General features: G+C 40.1%; 1 protein-coding gene across 11 annotated transcripts in view; it reads right to left on the bottom strand.

The window, feature by feature from the left end:
* Obsc (Obscurin) overlaps positions 1 to 18,311 on the bottom strand; it is a 2,548,720-nt gene that overhangs the window by 459,790 nt on the left and 2,070,619 nt on the right. For 10 of the 11 annotated variants that reach the window (XM_067772951.1, XM_067772952.1, XM_067772953.1 and 7 more), the window contains 2 exons: positions 9,552 to 9,692; positions 9,304 to 9,489 (listed from right to left, as the gene is read on the bottom strand). The exons of the other annotated variant lie outside the window; for it this stretch is intronic. In XM_067772951.1, the coding sequence (XP_067629052.1) occupies positions 9,304 to 9,489; positions 9,552 to 9,692 (327 nt within the window). The remainder of the gene's footprint in view (positions 1 to 9,303; positions 9,490 to 9,551; positions 9,693 to 18,311) is intronic. 11 annotated transcript variants of the gene reach the window in all.

Raw genomic sequence — 18,311 nt, 5'->3', positions numbered from 1 at the left:
TCGTTCCATAATGCTACAGAATCCTTTTTTTAATTTGTTCAACAAAAATTAATCGTTTGCCGAAATTGTAATCGCCTTGTTTCTTTTATTCTCTTTCTTTGAGTTTGGTAAGTGATGCATACTCAAGCAAAAAATTAGCGAAAAATAAAAAAGCGACATTGTTAGCGATGCGATAGCGCTACAGAGTTCCAATTACCTTTCGCATCGCAATTTATTTTCGCATCGCACTGCCTTTCGCATCGCAATACAGAGTAGGCCCCCTGGCCTTGAGCTCGATTCGAACCTTGAATAAAACATTTATTTATTTATTTAAAATACACATATAAGACATATTCTTTTACAGTGCCTTATTTGTTGTTATTCTTATTACTAGTACAAAGTAAGTTTAAAAGCTAGAAACAAAAATAGAAGTAACGTTCAAACCATACAGCATATGTGTTCATGGTGGTAAGCAAAAAAGAAAAAGTAAAACACATAAGAATGTTCAAGAACAAAGGGTACGATGTACAGCTAATTTGAAGCGCTTAGGATTTGATTCTAACTTTACTTTATTAGGCAAAGCATTCCACAACTGCACAGCCATAACGAAAAACATTCACGATGTTACTTAATACTTAAAATGCGGTACAATTAGATTGCAAGTACGGGATGATTGTGGGATAGTAAGTTTTACAAAAAGGTATTCAGGTGTACGAGAAAAGATAATCTTATGTATAAATATTAGTAAACGACGGTCAAAGAACGCTGATAAACTGCATTCAAGAATAGTTTTTGAGAAGTTCGAAATATGATTATAGTTCAGTTTAAGATAGATATATCTGGCAAAATTATTAATCAGTAGTTGATATTTGTACATGGAAGCTTTATCCAGGCAACCGTATATCAATTCATGGTAAGATATTATTGGTATTAATAGACTTTTGATAAGTTTAAGTTTTATATCTTCTCGAATAAAATAAGCCGTTTTCCATAAATGCCTTAACATATTGTAACGAATTTACTTGCAAATCCTCTTATTCGCCCTTCTGCTAAGTTCGAATCACTAAACTGTTGAATAAATAACTCCAATATTGAATAATGAAAAAAATGGCCTTTATTAAAGTACTTCACAATAACACTTATACTTTGCAACTAGCTTGCTTAACAACCAAACTGATTGATAGCTCAAATGAAACTCTCCCTTCAAAATAATACTGCTCTTGCTCGCTATATAGCGTCTTAATCGAAATCTCAAATCAAACTGAATTCCAGCGCCTCTGCAATTGCCGCCTTTTATACTCTCGGATTTCAACGTTCGCATCTTCTAGGCGCTTCCAGAACCTACTAGTCCAGCAGCTCTCAAACTTCTCAGCTGCAACTGCAATTGCATATTTTATAGTTTTTCTCATTGCATACTTTCAGGAGTATCTCAGATCTGTATCAGTATCTGCTCGTATACGTACATGGTACATATGTGTAGACGCAATTATTGTTTCGTTTATGTAGATACATAATGATTGATCTATGGATGTGAATTCACGTCACTGCTTAGCATCGGCTTAGAGACGATAGCATCGCTCAGTGCTGCTAACATTCGTTACACTGCCCTCCACCTAAGTCTGATCGTCCCGATCAGACAAATCTCTCGATCTAACCGCTGCTAGCCTCTCCAAATGAACCACTTTCATTTTGGTTCGTGGTTTGCCAATGGTTTGTATGCGGTACACTACATCGTTGATCCGTTTTACAACTTTGTATGGGCCTTCCCAGTTACACTGCAATTTCGGGTACAAACCTTTTTTTCGTTGTGGGTTCTATAGCAGCACCAAATTTCCTTCCTGAAACCCTTCCGAATTAATTGCTTTATCGTACCTCGCTTTCATCTTGTCACTTATAATCTTTGCTCGTTGCCTTACAAGATCGTGTATCTCTCTCAGCTCTTCTTCCAATACACCAGTGGATTTCTTGACATTCCTCTCCGCATCGGCACCTATCCCATACATCAAATCAGCTGGCAGTCGAAGGTCATTGCCAAAAATTACTTTTGCAGCGGTTTGGCCCGTTGTCTCATGCACTGCTGATCGATAAGCCATCAAGAATAATGGTATGCGGGTATCCCACTCCTTATGGTACTTGTCTACTACTTTCCTTAAATGCTCCTCCAAGGTTCTATTGAAACGTTCCACCATACCATCGGACTGAGGATGCAATGCAGTTGTCCGTGTTTTTCGAATGCCCAATGATTTACACATTTCTTGGAACACAGCTGATTCAAAATTCCTGCCTTGGTCAGAATGTAACTCCATTGGTACACCATACCTTGCAACCCATTTGTTTTTAACCACTTCTGCTACTGTTCCTGCTTCTTGGTTTGGGATTGGGTATACCTCCGGCCATTTACTGAAATAATCCATAACCACCAGTACTAGGGCGGGTCGATTTAAAAATCGCTCATTGCTCTGTGAAAATCGTATTCTAGGGATCAAAATAAGAAACTTTGCCGAAGGAACCATACCTCTAAACGAATTCTGATGTCCCCCCCCCCCCCCCCCCCCCCTTTGGGTCGAAACTTTGGGTAGGGGCAATTTCATTTCTACCTGCTGTGTCTTGTGGTGGCTTAAAAGAACAACACAAGCAATTTTACGATGTGCAATTGTGTCACAGTGATACCTTCATTTTTTAAAACGGTTGAATAAAAAACCCACACAACTATGTTTACGACATGCAAATGCATCACAGTGATGCCTTGGTTTTAAAAGGGGGTTGTAAAAACGCTAATTTCTAATAATTTTTTTAAATTTCTTTTCTATTACTAAGTTAAATTCATTTTTTCATTTACATATGTTCTGACTAAATAAATTTCTAAAGAGAAAAATAAACTCCAAAAAGAAAAAACATAGGCATTTCAAAGTGGGATTTTTCAAAATTTGCCCCTACGACCCAAAGGGGGGACATCAGAATTCGTTTTAGAGGTATGGTTCCTTCGGCAAAGTTTCATATTTTGATCCCTAGAATATGATTTTCACAGAGCAATGGGTGATTTTTTTGCCTCCCCACAAATCGACCCGGCCTAACCGGTACGTACTTGTTTCCGCGGTTGCTAGTAGGAAATGGACCTGCGACATCCATAGCGATCCTTTCAAATGGTGGACCTGAAATATACTGCTTCATCTGGCCATGACTTCGTGTTTTGGGCCCTTTCGCTCTGTTGCATACCTCGCAGTTGGCAATCCACTCGGTGACCGACTGACGGCAACCAACCCAATAGAATCTCTGCTTAATTTTCTCGAGCGTCTTCGTGATTCCAAGGTGACCTCCACTTGGACCATTATGCAGCTCGTTGAGCACGTCAGGAATCCTCTTTCTGGGAACAACTATCAGTTTCTTCTTGCATTTACCATCCTCACTTTCCCATACTCGATGAAGGCAACCGGATATCAATTCTAAACTCTTCCACTGTGCCCAATATGATTTCGCAATGGGACTCTCTGCTGACATCTCCTCTCTGTTTGGTCTTTCGTTTCGTTCGAGCCCTTGCATAACACGTGACAGATCTGTATCTTCTAGCTGGCACTTTCTTAGCTGTTCCTTGTCCCATTCATCTGTACATGTTATAGTCATTAGCCGGGCATCTATAATGTCTTCTTTAGCCTCGGCCTTTGAACAGTGCTTGCATTCCAAACTACATGGTCTTCATGACATTGCATCAGCATTGCCATGGGTGCTACCTTTTCGATGCTCAATGGAAAAGTCATAGCTTTGAAGTCGCTCGATCCACCGTGCCAATTGTCCTTCCGGAACTGCAGAAGCCATTTCAACGCTGCGTGATCTGTCCTGACGCGGAACCGCTGGCCGTAGAGATATTTGTGGAAATGTTTAATGCACTCTACCAATGCCAACAGCTCTCCGTGTAACGCAATAGTTCCTCTCTGGTTTTCCAATTGAACGGCTATAATATGCAAATACCTTCTCCTGTCCATCGACCAGTTGTGACAAAACGCCTCCTATAGCATATCCGCTCGCATCTGTATCTAGAATAAACGTTGCTCCTGGAATCGGATATGCCAACATTAGGGCAGTGCACAAACGCTCTTTCAATGTTTGGAAAGCTACTTCTTGCTCCTTCTTCCATTCAAAAGCTTTATTTTTCCTTGTTAGCTCGTGGAGACTATGGGCTACGCTGGCAAAATTTGGTACAAATCGGCGGTAATATGTGCACAGCCCAAGGAAACTTCTCAATTCATGCAGATTCTGTGGTCTTGGCCAATCCTTTACTGCCTCTATCTTTTCATTCGCTGTACGGATACCTTCTGCCGTTACCTTGTGACCCAAATAATTAAAAAAAAAAAATTTTTAAACAGCGCACACTTTTTGGGACTTAACTTCAAACCAGCGCCAGCTATTCTCTGGTCATCTAAGTTTTTAAGATGTTCATCAAAGTTCTTGCCCAATACGATGATGTCGTCCAGGTACACCAAGCATGTTTTCCAATGTAGTCCTTTCAATGAGTCTCTCGAAAGTAGCTGGTGCATAGTCCAAAGGGCATTACTGTAAATTGCCAAAGACCATCTCCCACGCTGAAGGCTGTTTTCTCTTTGTCTTCCTCCTTCACCTCCACTTGCCAGTACCTGATTTTCAAGTCCAGTGCGGAAAACCATTTCGTACCAGAGAGCGAGTCCAGAGTGTCGTCAATTCTTGGCAATGGGTAGCTATCGTTTTTCGTAACGTCATTCAACTTCCGGTAGTCCACGCAAAACCTCATTTTTCCATCCTTCTTCTTTACAAGTACTACCGGTGAGCTCCAGGGACTAGCTGATGGTTCGATGACGCCGCTGTCGCTCATTTCTTGTATAATTTGACTCACAACTTCCCGCTTCGCCAGTGGGACACTACGTGGAGCTTGACGTATCGACCTCGCGTCTCCAGTGTCAATTTGATGTTTCACAACATTGGTGCGGCCTGGTTTGGAACAAACCTGGTCAAAGATGTTTGCATACTTTAGGAGCAGTTGCTTTGCCTTACTCAGATAATCTTACTCTAGTCCCTTTGTCCATGCCGTTATGTCATTTGAAAGATCAGTATTACTAGATGAAACGTGTTCCTGGAGCTGTTCACAGTTAATAGCTACTTCAGCCTTTTGGCATCTTCCCAAAATAGCTCCTTTGGTCAAATTGAATGGTGACTTGAACTCATTGAGTACTCTTACCGGAATACGTCCATCTTGTTTTGCCATAGCCAGGGTTTTTCCTAAAAGTATGTTCAGAGCTGATTTATTTGCTGCTTCGACGACCCACAATTTGTTTGTCCCACAATCTCTATCAACCTCTGCCGAGATGACTGCTTCTGATTTTGGTGGTATTTGCTGACTCTCTTCCACCAGCACTCGTTTACTGCTGTAGCCTCTCTCGTAGCCGAAATTAAGTGGCACATCCATGTTCTTATATCGCATCGTCTTGCTTTGTATATCGATTTTGATGCCTTGGTTGATTAAGAAGTGCACTCCAATTATGATTTCATCAACATTACCTGCCACTATAAAATTGTGTAGTACCGTGACGTTCCCAATTGCTACTTCACATTCTACTTCTCCAATTACCTGGGTGTCCACTCCCGTGGCTGTACGTTATCTGGCTCCAAGCAATGGTCTTATCTTCTAGTTGACTAAATCTGATCGAATGATGGAATGGGATGCACCCGTATCTACAGTCAGTAACGGTTCCTTTCCATCTACATGTCCTCCGACAGTAAGATTGCTTGACCTTCTTCCAATTTGTGAGATAGAGATTATGGGGCATTCAATTGAGGGAGCCAGCTGTCGCCCCTTGCGGCTGAATCTCTTTAGTTTAACGATTGAGTGGACTTGGAGATTTGCTCATCTCCTTCAGCTCTGCGTTTACGACCACCAACATTGTTGGAACTGTTGGGGTTGGTGTTGCAATGTCGTGCAATATGACCTGGGTTGCCGCACTTGAAACATTTAATAACTCCGGCATTTTTCTGTTGTGATCCCTTCAGTGCTTCCAAAATAGGTGTGTACCAAATCTGGTCTTTCCACTTCCACACGATGAGCTGTGTATGCTGGTTTACTCAATAGTGAGGCAGTTTCCTGAGTCAATGCATGTGATACCGTCTCTGCAAATGTTGGATTTGGGTTTGCGTATGTGGCTCGCTTCGTTTCGACGTCCCGTATGCCGTTTATGAAGCTCTGAATCTTTACCCTCTCGGTGTACTCCACGGGTGCGTCCGCATTTGCCAAATGTGCCTACCTTTCAACATCCGAGGCAAACTCCTGCAAGGTCTCATTCGCTCTTTGGTGAAGTTTTTGCAACTCAATCTGGAATATCTGTTTTCTATGCTCGCTTCCATAACGTCTATCGACAGCGGCCATCAATGCTTCATAGCTGTTCCGCTCGTACTCTGGAATAGTCTGTAAGATTTCGGCAGCTGGTCCTTTCAATGCTACGAATAGTGCAGCAACTTTATCTTCAGCATTCCAGTTGTTCACTGTTGCGGTCTTCTCAAACTGTAGCTTAAAGACCTGGAAAGGAACAGACCCGTCAAAGGATGGTGTTTTTACCTTTGGATTACTCGCTGAAAGAGCTGGGCGATTTAGTTGTAACTGCTCCATACGACCCTTCAATCCATCGACTTCTGCCTGAAATTGAGCGATTTTTGCATCCTGCGCTTCCAGCTTTGATGTTACTCTTGCTTCCTGTGATTCTAACTGTGAAGACATTTGTGCCACCTGCAATGATAAGCGCTCTTCTTGTTCTTCCATCTTGGATATTCTGCGTGTCTCCTGCGATTCCAATTGGGATGCCATATATGTCTTCTGTTCTTCCAGTTGAGTTTCCATCTTGGATGTAATCTGTGTCGACATTTCTGACAGACGCGTTTTCTGTTCTTCTAGTTGAGATGACATATACGTTTTCTGTTCTTCTAGTTGAGATGACATTGTCGATGTTTGAGCAGATATTGCAGCCAAAATCATGCTCAAGTCTGTGCTCGTAACTGTCTGCGATGTTTCGTTTTTCTCTTCAATTTTTGTTGTTGTCTCGTCCCCATCAGGATAAAAGACATACTCGTCCACATCAATTCCTTCTGCTTCCATTGCCTCTCGTAGCCGTGCCTGAAGTTCGAGTTTAACGCCGCTTGCATTCAATCCACGACTCTCCAACTCCTTCTTCAGTTGCTGGATCTTCAATTCACTGAACTTTGCCATGTCCTTGTTGTCCTCTCGAATTTATTCAACAATACCTCTTCTGACACCAATTGTAACGAATTTACTTGCAAATCCTCTGCTAAATTCGAATCACTAAACTCTTGAATAAATAACTCCAATATTGAATAATGAAAAAAACGGCCTTTATTAAAGTACTTCACAATAACACTTATACTTTGCAACTAGCTTGCTTAACAACCAAACTGATTGATAGCTCAAATGAAACTCTCCCTTCAAAATAATAATACTCTTGCTCGCTAGATAGCGTCTTAATTGAAATCTCAAATCAAACTGAATTCCAGCACCTCTAAAATTGCCGCCTTTTATACTCTCGGATTTCAACGTTCGCATCTTCTAGGCGCTTCCAGAATCTACTAGTCCAGCAGCTCTCAAACTTCTCAGCTGTAACTACAATTGCATAATTTTATAGTTTTTCTCATTGCATACTTTCAGGAGTATCTCATATATATGCATGTGTTTGTGCATTGACTCTCCGCTGCTCGTATACGTACCACCGCACTTTTCAAAACAATTTGGTTCGTACATTCACTGACTTTGTGTTGAAGCCTAAACATTTAAAACATCTTAGTACATTATTATGTTCAAACACTCTGCAACTATCGTCTTCTATTTTAATTTTTTTTTTCGCAATTAGCAACACACATGTATTAAAATCACTCTTTAAAGTGCATTATGCCTTTCTTCGCGTTTGTTTATATACTCATATGCTTTTATTATTTTGATTTAATTTCTTCGCTTAGTTTACTCGTTAGGTTCAACACATTAACAATTTTGTTTTTGGTTGGTTTTTTATATTTTCAACGTCGTATATTTCACCGATCTGTTCACTGATTTTCTTTTGCACTGTTTCTAATGCATTTCCATCTTCGCGTTCAACAATTATGGCGCCACTATTTATTGCTCTCACATCTTTAGTCAGGAATTCTGTCGGCTCAATGACCGATTTAAGAGCATTTTTTGTGTCTTTGTTATTTTCCTTTACATTGCCTTTTGGTTTAATAACTATATTGCTGACATTTTTCTTTGGTATTTGCGCATAAGTCGGCATGATATTAACATTTCGAGACTCAATGTGCGGGACAGCTTGAGCGCAGACTTTAGTAGTATATCGTCATCAAATACTGAACGAACAGATTACAGTATTCCATACCTGCGCTGCGATCGTGCCCTTAGAGTTACAACAGAGGTGGAAGGCTGGCGCAAGCTCGCTCAAACGACATATGAAACGATGCATATATATATACACAGATGCTTCCAAAGTATTGGAAGGAATAAGATCAGTGGTATACTATGCTGATCTCGAAATAAACAGATCCTACAAGCTGTCAGATTCCTGTTTCAAGCGGAAGTAATAACCGTTACCACAGCAGCAGAAACACGGGGGAAAAATAGCGTACACTACAGCCGCGTCAAATTTTATATTGACAGCCAAGCAGCAATTAAGGCAAAATTCTCTCATAACACAACATCTAAAAATGTGTTAGAGTGAAGGGCATCTCTCGAAAAAATAGAAACAGGTCCCTAGGCGTATGGGAATAGGTGGAAATGAAAAGCGGATGAGCTAGCCAAAAATAGCGTATCCCTCTAAGTTTGTACCGTATACATCACAATAAGATTGTGGACGTTAAAAGAAGGCGAGAGATGCAAATGACTGACCAGCAGGAAAGGCGTGGAGCCAAGCGTGGGGCTGAAAAGTGTCAAAGCTTAAAATAACAAAAATACTCTTATCATACAAAAGATAGGACTGTAGGCTAATGACGGGTGTTCTGATCAGTCCTAATTTTTACATTTTTTACAGAAAACAACATAGTACAAATTATAATTTTTGGCGACCTTTTTCTTCAACTAATTGTCCTGTTTTGCTGGCTCGAGGTCCGTGTTTTATAAATTAAACACAATTGTTTGAAAAAAGAAACAATTGTGTTTAATTTATAAAACACGGACCTCGAGCCAGCAAAACAGGACAATTAGACATGGTCCAAATATAAAACTGTTAATTATTAGAATCCCATACTAATTTAAATATGAATAATGGTTATATATAATCAAGAATTAAAGAAATTTTTTAAAGCCAAACTTACTTGTTTATAAATAGTGTCGCCTGACCATTTCGGGTGTAGCTGTAGTTAAACCTTCCTCCTGGTTCAATGAGAGTATCGTCAAAGTAATATGTCATATTTGGTTTGGGATATCCATACACAAACCACATTAGCTCAACGTTATGGCCTTTCACCCCATAACTACACTCATCTTCACGGCGCAAAAACCTGTAATATACACACATGGCATGATATTCAGAATATAATTATATAAACTTATGAGTACTTACTGTGGTGCCTGAGCAAGTCCGTCATGGGGCGGTCGTTCAATATCAAAGTCTTTCGGGAAGTAAGGACTTGTTTCAGGCCTAAAATCTACACCAGGCGCTAAGTAGGTGTATACTTTCTTCTCATCTGGTACTATTTTCTGTCTGAAAAATTTTAGTAATAAAAATCAACGTTAATCCATATACATGTATGTATACATATCGCTTAAAAACTTTTCGTCGTGAAGTACTGACCCAAGGCACCCACACATTCAAGACATAAATAACCATTTTGAAAATGTTTTGGAAGAGCGCAAAATGGAGATATATGTGTAATGGGATCTTTCCTGAAATCCCCAAAAGCGAAGTTGTAATAGATTGAAGTGTCGCACAATGCTGTATGAGCGATATAAAAATCAAAATTGGACTCCAAAACCACTACCTCTTTCCTGAAATCCCCAAAAGCGGAGTTGTAATCGATTGAGGTGTCGCACAATGCTGTATAAGCGATATAAAAATCAAAAATGGACTTCGAAACCACTACCTCGATTTTATACAAATGTGCAGGGTCGTTTCATGGCAAAACATAGTGTTCCTGTGAAGTTACTTCGCGAAAATTGGTCCAGGGACTGATCTATTCGAACAAATCCTATTCACGGTTCGATTTGCATAAAGGAAGCCCTCTACCTTTACGGTTTTTTTTTTGCGAGAAGTGTACTAGGGTGGTATACATAGGAAGCCCTCTGCCTAGATTAGTATTTACAGTAATTTTTTCTGGGAAATGAAGCAGGGACTAGGACTGGGGCTGGAACTTGGACTGAGACTGGGATTGTAACTGGAACTGGAGCCGGGACTAGGAATCAGGGAGGAAAAAAATAAGAACCAGAGAGATGGGATAAGACAAAGAGACTGAGAAAGAGATAGAGATAGACAAAGACTGAGAGATAGGGTTGAATGAATCGGAAAAGAAGTGAGGGAAAAGGTGGAGAGGGAGAAAGAGAGACATAGAAAGAGAAAGGAAGAGGGAGGAGTGAATAAAAGAACAAGCAAAAGGGGGGAGAGGGGGAGGGAGAGTAACAGGTGAAAACTTCTTTAAAATTATGCAGATAGACCTAAGTAAGAGCACAAGGATGTCTGCCGGGTCTGCTAGTAAATTTATAATATCTATTGATCTTAGAAATGAATGGAGTAAATATATACGATTCAACCTATGAATTTAACGAAGAAGATATTATTGTTGCAATGTGATTCAATTCAAATTTTCAATACAAATTTATATACATATAGAAATTAAGATTCGCAAGAAATTTGTTTTTTTCTTTACCAACCGAATATATTGACCTATCTTAATAGAAAGATCCTAGCTTAAAAGTTGTCTTAACAAGGACGTACCTCATACAATCTATTAAAAAGACCGTATCTGAGCCGGTTAAAAAATTTTTAACTGAAAAATTTGTTTTTTTGTCAAAAATCTTTGAATGTAACTTAATTTATTTGGTTTTTATAATTCGTAAAAGACATAAATTGGTAAACCAGAATATAGATTCATGTATCTTCTATAGTATAGTTCAGCATTTTAAGAGTTAATGAGTTTTGAAAAGAAAATATTCTAAATTTAATTCGTAACTTTTCTGTAAATTTTTTTAATTTCAATTACAACGTTTTTCACCGGCCTCCAGACTTTATAAACGACTTACGAAAGCATAGATATGGTGTAATTTGAAGGTTCTAGCTGTTAAAATGGGACAGAAATTATGAAAAGTTTCTTATCTGAACAATCGGTTGTATGAGATATTATATACTATATATACCATCGATCTATCCAATTTTTTTAGACAACACGGAACAATGCTCTATACATAAGCATTCAGTGAAATCTGAATCTTCTAGCTGTTAAAATGGAGCAGGAATTACGAAAAGTTTCTTATCTGAACAATCGGTTGTATGAGATATATACGATCTATAAAATTTTTTCAGACAAAAATGAATGCTCGATACGTAAGTATTCGGTGAAATTTGATGCCCCTAACTCTTAAAATGGGGCAGTTATTACGAAAAGCTTCTTATCGGAACAATCGGTTGTGGGGGATATATGCTATATATACGACCTATCTCATCCATTTTTTCAGACAACAATATGTGCAATATACGAAAGCATATGGTGAAACTTGAAGCTTCAATATGATAAATTAAGGAAGATATGACAAACATCTTTTTCTGAAGAATCGATTGTATGGAGGATATATGCTATAGTGGTCCGATCCGGCCGGTTCCGACAAATGTCTAATCGGACATACACCCGGGACATACACCTGCTCACCAAATTTTATCAAGATATCTCAAAAATTGAGGGACTAGTTTGCATACAAACAGACAGATGGACAGACGGACATGGCTAAATCAACTCAGCTCTTCATATTGATTATTTCGGTATACTTATTGGTGGGTCTATCTTTTCCTTTATGGACTTACAATTTTGAGATTCGTGACGAAGTTAATCTACCATTTCATTTTCATGAAAGGTATAAAAATAAATGAAAGTCGCGATACCTCTGAACCGATTTAAGGCCGAGCTTCTCCTTTCCTTTCCTTTTAAGTTTTCCCACAAATTAGAGGGACGGATTTGTTTTATGCCGACTCCGAACGGCATCTGCACGGCAGATAAGTTTTCACTGAGAGCTTTTCATGGCAGAAACACACTCGGAGTGTGTTTGCGTCCGTTGTCTATCGATAAACGAAGGATTCACAAAATTTGATGCTCTGTAATTGTTCTATTTAATTCACTAGTTTGTATCCATTTTATACCTAAGCTTTATATATACTACATAAAGTTATAATCCTGTAAATGTGCATAAATACCTTAATGTATGGCAATTTAAGTAACTTTATATGACAAATATGAACGAATTCCAAAGCGGTCAAATTAACACTCAAAGCGGTGAATTGACGAAATAAAAGCTAACTAGGTACATTAATGGCAGGCTGGCGATTTGTGAAAAAAGAAAAATTTAAACAAAAGCCTAAGTCGGATCGTCCCGTTCAGATAAATTTCCCGATCTAAACGTTGCCAGCCTTTCCAAATGAACAATTTTCATTTTGGGTCGTGGTTTTTTATTGGTTTGTATACGGTAAACAACATCGTTGATCCGTTTTACAACTTTGTATGGACCTTCCCAAACCTCGGGCCCAAACTTTTCTTTCCCACTCTTTATGGAACTTGTAAGCTACTTTCCTTGAGTGCTCCTACACCCCTTGCAACCCAATTGTCTGTAGACACGTCTGCTACTGTTTCCGCTTCTTGATTTGGGATTGGGTATACCTCTGGCCATTGGCTGAAATAATCTATAACCACCAGTACGTATTTGTTTCCGCAGTTGTTAGTAGGAAATGGACCTGGGACATCCATGGCGATCCTTTCAAATGGTGCACCGGAATTATATTGCTTCATCTGGCCATGACTTCGAGTTTTGGGCCTTTTGCTCTCCTGCAAAGCTCGCAATTGGCAATACACTCAGTGACCGTTGACGGCAACCAATCCAGTAGAATGCCTGCTTAATTTTCTCGAGCGTCTTCGTGATTCCAATTTGACCTTCATTTGGAACATTATGCAGCTCACTGAGAACGTGAGGAATCTATGGAACAACTATGAGTTTTCTCTTACATTGACCATCCTCACTCTCTAATATTCGATGCAGACAACCGGATATCAATTGTAAACTGTTCCACTGTGTCCAATATGACTTAGCAATAGGACTCTCTGCTGACATCTCTTCCCTATTTGGTCGTTCGCATCGTTCGAGCCCTTTCATAACATGTAACAGATCTGTAACATCTAGCTGACACTTTCTTTCTAGCCGGACGTCTATATTGTTTTCTTTTGCCTTAGCGTTTGAAAAGTATTTACATTCAAAATTACATGGTCTTCGTGACATTGCATCAGCATTGCCATGGGTACTACCTTTTCGATGCTCAATGGAAAAGTCATAGCTTTGTAGTCGCTCGATCCACCGTGCCAATTGTCCTTCCGGATTACGGAACTGCAGAAGCCATTTCAACGCTGCGTGATCTGTCCTGACGCGGAACCGCTGGCCGTAGAGATATTTGTGGAAATGTTTAATGCACTCTACCAATGCCAACAGCTCTCTCCGTGTAACGCAATAGTTCCTCTCTGGTTTTCCAATTGAACGGCTGTAATATGCAAATACCTTCTCCTGTCCATCGACCAGTTGTGACAAAACGCCTCCTATAGCATATCCGCTCGCATCTGTATCTAGAATAAACGTTGCTCCTGGAATCGGATATGCCAACATTAGGGCAGTGCACAAACGCTCTTTCAATGTTTGGAAATCTACTTCTTTCTCCTTCTTCCATCCTTCCTCGTTCGCAGTGCAGATGCCTTCTGTTGTTACGTTATGACCCAAATAACTTACTACCCTTTAACAGTTAGAACTTTTTGGGACATAGTTTCAGACCAGCACCTGCTATTCTTTGGAAAACTTCTTCCAAATTCTTAGTATGTTCTTCAAAGTTCTTTCCAAATACGATGATGTCGTCTAGGTACACCAATGAAGTCCTTTCAGTATCCGATCCATTAGTCTTTCAAAAGTAGCTGGCGCATTACATAGTCCAAAGGGAATTACTGTAACCTGCCAAAGGCCATCTCCGACACTGTTTTCTCCTTGTCTTCCTCCTTCACCGCCACTTCCCAGTAGCCACTTTTTATGTCACGAAAACACATTTCGATGATAGCGAGTCTAGTCTTGGCAATGGGTAGATATTATTTTTCGTGACATCGTTTAACTTCCGGTAGTCCACGCAAAACTTCATTTTTCCATCCTTCTTTTTGTCTAGTACTACCGGTGAGCTCCATGGACTAGCTGATGGTTCGATGATGCCGCTGTCGCTCATTTCTTGCATAATTTGTTTAACAACTTCCCGCTTGGCTGATGGAACACTGCGAGGAGCTTGAAAGATTGGCCTCGCATTATCAGTGACAATTTGCTGTTTCACGACGTTGGTGCGGCCTGGTTTGGAACCATCCTTGTCAAATATGCTTGCGAACTTCCACATAAGTTGTTTTCCCTTACTCCAATTTTATTCCTCTAGCCCTTCCGTCCATGCAGTAATGTCATCTGAAAGATCAATTTTGCTGATGGAAATGTTTTCCTGGAGCTGTTCACAATTAATTACTACTTCATCTTCTTGGCATCTTCCCAATATAGTTTCTTTGGTCAGTTTGAGTGGCACTCATTGATTACTCTTACCGGAATACGTACAATTTGGTTGTCCCACAATCTCCATCAAACTTTGCCCAGATGATTGGCTCCGATTTTGGTGGTATTTGCTGATTCTCCGTCACCAGCACACGTTTACTGCTGTAGCGTTTTCGTAGTCGAAATGAAGTTGCACATCCATGATCTTATTGCCTTGTTCGATTAAGAAGTCCACTCAAATTATGATTTCATTAACAATCTCTGCCACTATAAAATTGTGTACTACCTTGCCGTTCCCAATTGCGACTTCACATGCTACTTCTCACATGTGTCTTCTCCAGTGGCTGTATGCAATCTTGCTCCATGCAATGGTCTTATCTTCTTGTTGACTAAATTCTATCGAATGATGGAATAAGACACACCCGTACCTACAGTCAGTAAACGTTCCTTTCCATCCACATATCCTCCGACAGTAAGATTGCTCGACCTTCTTCCAATTTGCGCAATGGGGCATTCAATTGCGCGAGCCAGCTGTCTCGCCTTGCGGCTGACTCGCTTTAGTTTAACGATTGAGTGGACTTGGGGATTTGCTCATCTCATCCAGCTATATATTTACGACCACCCACATTGTTGGAAATATTAGGACCGGTGCTTCAATAACGTGCAATGTGACCTGGGTTGCCGCACTTGGAACTGCTTGGCAATTTAGCTGCAACTCCTGCATTCGTCCTTTAATGCTTCTATCTCCGTATCAATTTTGTACTCAAGTTTTAAAATTGTTGTATCCTGTGCCCACAGCTTCGATGATACCCTTATCTCCTGTGCCTCCAGCTGCGAGGATATGCAGGTCTCTTGTGCTTTGAACTTATGATGTCATATATGCAGCGGCGGATTTAAGTTTAGTGGGGCCCCTGCGCACCAATGATGTGGAGGCCCCCTTGTAAGGGATTTAAAATAGAAATAAATAAAAAAGACGTGTAGGTAGTTAAATTTATTATATTATTTATTATCTGTAATCATAGGAAGCGTTTCAGAGCCTTTTTTTTCTTACTTACTTACTTAATTGGCGCTTAACCGTCTAAACGGTTATGGCCTTCCAACAAGGCGCGCCAGTCGCTCCTTCACTCCGCCAACCGGCGCCAATTGGTCACACAAAGGGAGTTTAAATCGTTTTCCACCTGGTCCTTCCAACGGAGTGGGGGCCGCCCTCTACCTCTGCTTCCATAGGCGGGTTTCGATAGAAACACTTTCTTGGCCAGAGCATCATCTTTCATTCGCATAACATGGCCTAGCCAGCGCAGCCGCTGCGTTTTAATTCGCTGGACTATGTTGATGTCTGCGTATAGCTCGTACAGCTCATCATTAAATCTTCTTCGGTACTCGCCATCGCCAACTCGTAGAGGTCCATAAATCTTTCGAAGAACTTTTCTCTCGAACACTCCCAAAGCCGCTTCATCTGCTGTTGTTATGGCCCATGCTTCTGCCCTATATAGCAGGACGGGTACGATAAGTGACTTGTAGAGTATGATTTTCGTTCGCCGAGAGAGGACTTTACTTTTCAATTGCCTACCTAGTCCAAAGTAGCATTTATTGGCAAGATTGATTCTTCGCTGCATTTCAGTGCTAATGTTGTTGCTAGTGTTGATGCTGGTTCCCAAATAAATGAAGTCTTTTACTATTTCGAAATTATGGCTGCCAACAGTAGCGTAGTTGCCAAGCCAGCGAAACTTTTTATTATATCGTCAATATTAATATCACGTACAATGTCACGCTCCATGCTTATAATAGTTAAATGATTCAATCTCGGTTTGGATGCGATATTTTTTGAAAGTTGCGGCACTGCGAGTGCATTAACAGTTAATTGCAATTCTATTCTTCGCGTAAAATTACCCTACGGCTATTCGCTGCTGCTATGACTTCAAATGTTGTGAAGTTCATATTAAAAACATTTAAAATTTATCTTCTTTATTAAACATTATTTCATAAGATAGGTGAATTGATAAATTCAAATTAAAAAAGATCTCATAATATTTAAAAGTACAGAGAATTAATGAAACTATTTGTTGAAATCGAATAATTAAGTTTTTTAAATATTTAATTTTGCATGAAATATTTAATTTAATTACGATTCATAGAATAGAAAAAAAGGACCTTGATTTATGATTGTATACCGGCAGTGGCAGATTATTAGGGGGTTACATGATGGTGCTATAAGTTCGACACCCACCGTCTGCAGGGGGCCTCCTCTGACCTGGTACTCTCTAAATTATACTTTGTTAAATCACGAACAGGCGGCGGAGAAATACTATACAATTATATTATTACTTAAACCGCGAAAGAGTGAGAGAGAAATATTATGTTTCGTTTTTTCATAATTTTAAAATATTTCTCCATCTTTCATTTGTTGAAGTATTGTTTTTTTTATTATAATTTCATAGTATTTCAGATTTCTCCCCTGCCTGTTACAAGTTCAAGGTTTAAGAGTTAGGGTTTATTTATTATAATTTATTAGTATTTCTCCCCCGCCTGTCTGAGTCCAGCAGGGCCCCTTCTGAATTTCAGTCTCGGACCGCAGGCAGTTCTAATCCGCCACTGTTCTGTGGGGCCCCTACCTTTTGGGGGCCTCTGGGCACGTGCCCCAAATACCCTTATGTCTAACCGCCGCTCCATATATGTCTTCTGTTCTTCCAGTTTGTGATGACATGTAAGTCTCCTGTGCTGCAATCTTGGATGTTAAGCGTGTCTCCTGGGATTCCAATTGGGATGATATTTGCTACGGCATTTGCTCCATCACTGCTGGTATGGCGTTAATGTCTGCACTTGCCAATGGTTTCGGAGTCTCTATCTTCTCCTCCATTTTAGCCGCAGACTCTTCCACATCTGATGAAAAGTGTGTTCATCAACGTCGATTCCTTCCAATTCCATAGCTTTCCTTAGACGTGATTGTGACTCGGATTTATCGCCAGTAGTATTTAGTCCACGGGCCTCCAACTCCTTTCTTAGTTGCTGAATCTTCACTTCACTCAACTGGGCCATTTCCTTGTTGTCCTCTGGAATTTATTCAACAATTCCTCTTCTGACACAAATTGTTACCAATTTCGAGAAATTCTAATTATTTTGCACCTTCTTCTTTCGATCGAATTAGATATATTCAGAATAGCAATATCGTGTTTATTTACAACTCTACTGTAGTTGTAGTATTTCAGAATACTAGCGTACTTGACTAAAAGCATGGCTGCCGTCGCAGAAACCGTGTATTCGTAGACTAAAAAACAGCCCCTTTTTTGGAACCGTCGCCCACCCCGGTACCCCTTTCGCATCACTTCAGGGTCACGTTCCATATTTCTCACTTTTGAAGAGCCTATTGTTGTCCCTGCGTCCAGACTCCCGCTATTTGCTATGAGTGTCGATTTAATCGCCACTGCTTCGCCTGCGCATTTCTCTGCACTCCCTCTCAGCATCCATCAGGCGCGTCACGACTATGCTCACTGCAGTCCAGCATTCCTTTCTCTTGCACATTTGTGATACTAAATTTCTCGTGGTAGGTTTCTCCCCAAGAACTATATGCAAG

Source organism: Eurosta solidaginis, chromosome 3 (genome assembly GCF_040869045.1).
Source record: "Eurosta solidaginis isolate ZX-2024a chromosome 3, ASM4086904v1, whole genome shotgun sequence".
Lineage (NCBI taxonomy): Eukaryota > Metazoa > Arthropoda > Insecta > Diptera > Tephritidae > Eurosta > Eurosta solidaginis.
Note: the sequence above shows the minus strand (reverse complement) of the source record. Positions and strands in the feature narration are given on the sequence as shown.